The sequence below is a fragment of the Penaeus vannamei genome, chromosome 32, assembly GCF_042767895.1.
Source record: "Penaeus vannamei isolate JL-2024 chromosome 32, ASM4276789v1, whole genome shotgun sequence".
Classification (NCBI taxonomy): Eukaryota; Metazoa; Arthropoda; class Malacostraca; order Decapoda; family Penaeidae; genus Penaeus; species Penaeus vannamei.
In genome coordinates this window covers 9,356,175-9,363,674 of record NC_091580.1, presented here as the reverse complement: position 1 = coordinate 9,363,674, position 7,500 = coordinate 9,356,175, and the positions used below count along the sequence as shown (strand labels likewise).

At 34.0% G+C, this 7,500-nt stretch overlaps 1 protein-coding gene across 4 annotated transcripts in view; it reads right to left on the bottom strand.

Annotated features, from left to right (window-relative positions):
* The window catches only part of LOC113823518 (serine/threonine-protein kinase SIK3), a 100,936-nt gene that overhangs the window by 59,535 nt on the left and 33,901 nt on the right, over positions 1–7,500 (bottom strand). For 2 of the 4 annotated variants that reach the window (XM_070144692.1, XM_070144691.1), the window contains exons 12-15: positions 6,850–6,962; positions 6,366–6,475; positions 4,692–4,831; positions 2,988–3,584 (exon numbers count right to left, since the gene is read on the bottom strand). In XM_070144692.1, the coding sequence (XP_070000793.1) occupies positions 2,988–3,584; positions 4,692–4,831; positions 6,366–6,475; positions 6,850–6,962 (960 nt within the window). The remainder of the gene's footprint in view (positions 1–2,987; positions 3,585–4,691; positions 4,832–6,365; positions 6,476–6,849; positions 6,963–7,500) is intronic. The other 2 variants (XM_070144693.1, XM_070144694.1) reach the window with 2 other exon arrangements.

Sequence of the window (7,500 nt, the reverse complement as noted above, 5' to 3'; positions counted from 1 at the left end):
TGCCATCATTAACATTCTGACCGAAGGCTGGGGTGACAGGGAAGACTAACCACAAGTGCACAAACCTCTTGGAGGGTGATTAGACTCATTAACATTTAGGAAGGGGTTCCTGCATCGTTTTCATAGATAAACAAGTGTAGAATGTAGTGATCATGAGCACTAGCTCCAGGGAGGACACTGTTTCTATGCTCATGATCCCATTCCTGGCCGCCATAACTTGTGACTCAAGTTGACTTAGAGAAAATTGAGTATTACAAAAAAAATATATAAATATTACGCAAATAACAAAATGTTATGCTTATTGTTATTGCACTGAGATGGACTATATAGAGAGATGATATGGAAAATAGTGTAATACTATCTGGAAAATTCCTTTTTTTTTCTTTAGATATATAGACACTGGAAAATGTAAAAAGAGCTAAATACACTTGTGTAGAAAAATGAGAAATAACATTGCAAAGATAAGGCATGGAGTCCTGTCACCGCACAGGAGTGCACATGTGCCCCCAGCCTACAAGTCACACACCCTGAGTGGCTGCTCATGATGGCAGTGAAGCATACAGATCTAATAAGTTTAAAAAATAATATGCTCTCATACAGCCAGACAGTTTTAAACAAAATTGTTCACTTAGCTCTCCATACTTTTCACCCAAATAAGAATCAATTATATCATACAGAAAGATTTTATGATCAATAATAATTTTTAAGTTTCAACTTATTACCAAAGTCAGTTATATAATAATGGAGACAAATTGTCACTGGTTTAAGAATCCAATTATATAAAAAAGGCTGTAAATATTTGAACATTCTTTAAGATCAAATATATAACCATCATTCTCTACACTTTTCCATCTGATAAAGTTGATTATCATATACCCAACAAAAAATAGTTTGGAAACCACTGCTATCCGGACATTCATTCACATAGTTTAAAATTTCATGCAGTCCTTAGTTACAATTAACCCGTGTCCTCTTGACCCAATCACTGTTTCTGTCAAGTACTCAGTGAAAAAAATAAAATCAAAATGTCGAATGGAAAAGTTATTTACTATAATCAATGGAATCATATATATGTTTCATATAGGCCATATACATACACCAAAACATTAATCATTATGTTCTGTTCAGATGTAAAGGCTTGCATAGAAATAGGAAAACAGTGTAAGGGTTAAGACTGACCTTACTTCTGGAGGTGTTAACATTGTAAATTACTCTCTTACTATTCTGGAGAGAGTGTTCATTCTAGTTAATATTTTTTGTAAGCCGTAACTTGAGTCATATAGTTATTAGTAAATTAAATTTCTCTTTGCACTTTCCAGTAACTGCAGAAATTCCCAAACATTCATTCTCTCCACACTTACCCTATTAGCATAACCTTTACACTCAACTTTGAATCTATTAATGTAAAATAAATCTCAATGGCAGATAAGATCTACTTATGGACTGATGCCAAAAGATAAGGAAGTAATATAAACTTTTTTTAGAAATTGTAGCACCTCAAAACATTTCTTTGTCTCCCATTCAATGATGTTGTTTAACACTTATCAAGCAACCCTATAACAAACATAATAAATTATGTTATTTTTTGAACCCCTGCAACCTTTTTAAAGGATCATATTATGAGATATGACTTTTACTTATATTCCTATGGGCTATGACAGCAGTGGTCTTCATTGCAATTCCTTGATCTGGATTCCTTCAAAATTCTGATGTGACCTTCTAGGAAGCACTGAAATGTCCTTATTGTCTTTACTGCAAACAGGGAAGCTTAAGTTATCTTCATACAACTGAAAAACTTGAAATTCATGTTCCCAAGAAATGTGACTCTGTGATACCATTTTTACTTCTTATATAACAACGAATACCAAAATCAACATACTCCATTGAAGAGAAATAAAAAAAAACAGACAACTTGAAATAAAGCCAATGTCTACTAAGGCATCACTATTCCAGATAAACAAAGTAGATAAAAAGTAATCACAAATTTGTGTATTCATTTAATGTTTATGTGCAAGTGCATGTACAGAACCTGGTGAATGTGTAAGCACATATGTATAACCAAGTGTATAACCATCCATATATTCCTAATTAAGCAAGTGTTTACATGAAAATCATACACTTCTATGTTTGTATAATATAACCATGTGGGGGCCATAATAGACAAATAAAATGTCCATTTCCAACCAAACATAATCATTGATGATTAAAACATCTTTTGTTTCCTATTTAAACATAAAATGTATGCCACAACTTGCAAAATGCTTGGGTTTGATTACACATTTGCCAATGAACCAAAACAATTTATGATTAACTTTATTTTCAAAAGGTCTTTCTATACACAATTATGGTCAGAAAGTCACAACGGCGAAAGTTTTTCTTTTCTCTTATCACTGTCATCACTGTTGACATAACCATCATTCAACTTGTTAAAAATGCAATAAAGTCGCTGGCTAATAAATGTCACTTCATGCTGTTTATTGTCAAGTATTCATATACATGTGCAGCAAGGCAACAGAGCAAGCAATGGGAACTGGACAGAGCCCAATAAAGCAAAGCCAAGCTATCATTCACATTATCATGCAGCTTATTCATAAAATAACTATATCACTTTCCATTATCACAGATCTGTTTTCATAGTCTATGTAATTATCAGATGCTACTCATCAACTACATACAACTACTTAAAGCTTTTTCTACCTAATTTCTTAAATAGCATGGGAAATTAACTAAATAGTTTATTCCATAAGTCATTTATAAAACCTCTTCACAAGTATTGAAAATAAAATCCCAAATTAGACCAAATAAGAGCTCAGATGTATATCATAACTGACTAATGTCATTTTTAAGTATCTACACTTTTCTAAAAAATTTACATAAAACTGGATATAAACCAGCTTCCATCCATAAGAAAGCATTCTCCAACTTTGTCTGAAAAGGAATTTGTTTTATTGGCCCATTAAAATACTAGCAATGCCCATTATAATTACCCACTATGACGCAATCTGTTTCATCTGGCGGTGACGAATCTAGCCTGTTATTTTCCAAGACTGTGGCAAGGCCGGTCTTTCTCTTTCTCGTATGTTTTGGCCTGGGATTGTTGTTGTTGATGTTGTTGTTGTTATGGGGTGGGATACCTGAGATTATTCCTGGGGTAGTGGAGGAGGAGGAATAGGAAGAAGAGGACGAGGAACACGATGAGGAGGAAGAAGAAGATGTACAATTAGGAGAGGAATACGAGGACGTATGTGAACAAAACGAAGGAGAGGATGAGGACATTGTTAGGGATGTGGAACAGCAACTGTAGCTGAGGAAAGGATGGCCCGACAGGTTGTGCGGTTGATGAATAGGATTTGGAGGTCTTTTGGGGGTGTGGGGGTGGGGAATGCCTGATACGATGCCTGGTGTAATAGTGGCATTTGCACTTGGTGACGGAGGAATGCCAGTTGTTATGCCCCCTGTGACTTGGCTGGGATTTAACTGAGTATTCCCCATTGATGCATTTGAATAAAGCACTTGAAGATGAGACGGAACGTAGGGTCGTTTCATACGTTCCTCTACTTCCATTCTTAGTTCTGGAGTTATTACTATTAAATAACCAGGCATAAGGATGTGGGGTTGCCATTAATATATTGGAGATCATTTGTGGGTACAGATATCCAATCAGTAAAAAAAAATATTTACAACAAATTAAATTCACATCATGACATGAAAAGAAAATTCCAGATAATGGTTAATCATGTGGGAATACAAACAATAATTTCCCATATAAGCGAGATACAAAATGTGCAATTTTCAAGCAAGCAAAGTTAACAAAAAATAAAAGGGGCAAGTCAGCAAATAAATAAATGGCATCACGCAGGCATCATAGGCAGGCAGGAGGGGGAGGATTAGGTAGGTGAAAAAGAACAAACAAAATGAGTAAAACTTGAAAAAAAGACAAAATAATAATGATAATAATAAAAGTGTAAAGTAGCAGATAAAATAAATGTAAATTAACACAATCATGCACTATTGGTACTAAAAGAGTCTACACACCACAGTTCAGCTGCATGCTCAATAATGTGAAGTTAATAACTACAAAATACAATGAAAAATGCATTTCAAAGCAGTACTGAACAACATTAATTAGTCTCAAAATTCAAAACTGAATGAAAAGGAAATACATAACTGAACTGAATCTCTGAAAGTTAATAAAAACTAGCAAGTGATGCTACAAAGAGTCAAACAAAATCTTAATGAAAGAGCAATATATTTGCTGGTCTGCTTCAATAGAAAGAGTAATTGCCTGACCAAGTGACAATTCTGCAAGCTTACTTGTCTCAAGTTCTGGAGATATATCAATATAAGACTACACATTTCAGGCCTTGTTAAAGTGACACTGAGACAAGAATCATCTTTCATACAAAAAGAAAATGTTATGACATTGCTGCAGTATACTGAGTGAAAGCAAGAAGCAGTTATGTTTAATTACAAAAAATGAAATCTAAAATAAAAGACCTTTTTAGAAGTTTTCTTTCTCTTCATCCAGATATATTCTTCTTATTCTTCCCACATATATATGCCCTTTCATTGCATATAAAAACAAGATCTCTAAAACATCAAACATAACAAAAAACATATCTTTTTCTTCTTAGGATGACTCCTAATGACAAGAACTCTGACAAACCACTGAGCATTCCAAGATCTCTTACCAGGGGGTCTTTCAGTCACAGTGAGAAGGCCTGTTCTCCGTGATCTATTGGGCGTCATCTTTCTCTGAGCCTCCTGAACATCTTTTGGTCCCACCAGAGGCAAAGTGGCTCTCTGACTACCACCTCTGCCCGATATGTACCTGTGGGACATGCAATGCCGCTCAGATATAACTATCAATCTATATCTTATAATTAATAAAGAATTTGAAAAATAAAATCTTACATCAGCATTGGATATTAATGTTACATATATCTTTATTAACAGATAATAATAGCTATCATATTGTGTATACAATGAGGTTATTGTCATATTGAGGTGACTGGATGCTTGAGAAAAATTTAAATCCTTTGGCGAAATTGCCTAAAATTAGGAAAATTATCGGAGCATATCCTGTAGTCTCAGAAAAAATCCTTTGTGATGGGAAATACTTTTGAAAATCCTATATGTGGGTAATTGCAGTGCCTGACTCAGAAGTCTACATTTTGCCCATCAGGCCACGGCAATTTCATTCATTGCTTCTTGGGTTTTTTCAGAAAAAAGAAGTGATAGGGGGAAAAAAAAAATAAAAAAAGATTTTGGGGTGAAGTTCTAGGGCTTACAGAACATAAAGAATAACAGGATTATTCCAGTTTTCAGCATTTAATGGCATGTTTTATGTAAGTTTAGTTTAGTTCTGGAGTTTAGAGCAAACAACAGAACCTAAGTTGCCATATTGTTTTGAAAGATAAGACACTTCCTGATTGGTTGTCCTCTAGCATGTGCCTACAAAGCTCTCTGATTGGTTTCCGGCAGCATGTGCCTCGAATAGTGGCAATATTTACAAGTTTGTGAAAGTAAAATCTGTAGTGGTTTCTGGTCCGACCTTTTTTTTTATATATAAAAAATTGAAGCGGCGAATCCGAGAAGCAACAAATAAAATTGGAGTGGCCTTATCTTTCAATGACTTTAGTAACCTGGCTACCTTGGAATGAAAAATGCAGTTTTGTCGATCTTCTCCGAGCTTTTCTTTTCCTTTTTTGGACAAAAATGAAGTACTGCACAACCTTTTATGAAACTACAGAAACTGTGAATGCCAGAGATGGTACAGAAGACTTCAAGACAAGGGATTGATTCTTAAAAATTATCTACTGTCAACAGTTAAGGTCATTAGCAGCAATCTCGAAGCTTTTGTCTATCTTTTTTTAAGGGTTATGTATACCATTTTTCATGTTTTTTATTCTCCAACTTTAGATAGAAAAACAAGCTAGTTTGGATTTTTTTTCTGGTTTTTGATGGAATTATAGCTGTAGGGCTTGTTAATAATAGGATTTACTTTCAACATATGGTAAGAGGTTATGTTTCCACTTTATGTGACAAAGATATTATCTTATGCTTTTCAACTCTTCTTATTCTGAGAGAATGTTCTTCTGGACAGAACAAAACTTACATATATAAGTTATGGAACTCCCACAACATGTATCAGCCAGAGCAAATCAATTTCTTTTTTTTCAGTATACACTCCCCTTAATTTAAATATGCCTCAGCGTGAAGCCAATTTTTTTTCTTTTCCTGTGCTGGAATGGTGAAATGCCTTAAATATAGACTTATGGTGCAAAAATACAATACAATCAAACAACAGGAATCCCTGTAAGGAGATACACTAAGTACATCCCTTAACTTGTCCAGTAACTTACTTAGCAACGTCTAAAGGATCAATCTCATCTTTGTGCACAACAATTTGCTCATCGTCCTGTTGAGGCAGAGGCTGCGAGTGGCCACCCATCCCTCTTACCCCAAGTCCCATCTTGAAAAAGAGAGCATATCAAGTCATATTAATATTATCTATAATAACAGAAATTGAGGAAATTTTCTTCCAATTCCCATGCCAAACAGAAAAAATCCAAAATTGATTATCAAAATACTGAAATTATTGATTTATAAAATCACTTTTTACAATCCAATAATTTCTAAATACCAAGCACCCTTTAAATACATCGTGGTGATCTTTACATTTCTACCTGGCATCACAAGAACATACCAGGTGTTAAAATCTCCCAGAATTGTATAGGTCACTTGGCACCAATAAATAATGATGAGAGCAGAAATGTTATTCATCAGGATTTAATATTAGTTTCATCTCATAAAATTGTAACATATAATTTGGGTATCTCAAATCACCTGTGTAATTTGTTCTTGACTATTAGGATGACTCCAACCTCCTTCAAACTGGCGCTGGAAGTACATTTGTAGATTGGCCCCTCCATCCGATGCACGTCTTCCTAAGCCACTGCCTGTAATGAGAATGTATAGAAATATTTGACATATTTGACATCAAGAAATCATTTGAAAATAAATAAATAAATTAATAAATAAATTAATTAATTGATTAATAAAAAAAAAAACACTTTTCTTCAAGGCCTGGAAAAAGAGTAAAATATCTTAAAACTTAAAAGTGGAACCCTTTCCAAGAAGTTTCAATGTCTAGTCTCTATCTTCAGGGAATATTTTCAATATTACTTACAGCTGTTGCATTCAGTGCACTCTTAACTGTATTGATATATAGTTCTCCAATACAAAAACAGCAACTCAATATTCATTTGTTACCTGAAATTAATATTCACTAAAAGGTCTTAACTACTAAAGTGGTACTTTCATGCCCATGCTAAATATATCATGCATTATGTTATGACATATAGTCAAAATTATCAATTTATTCCTTTCTTACACTAAATGCAGTAAATCAAATTATCATCAATTTGGTTTACATAGGCCTAAAATACTAAAGAAAGCCATAGCAAACATGACCTAATGCCTCTTTGAATCTATCAG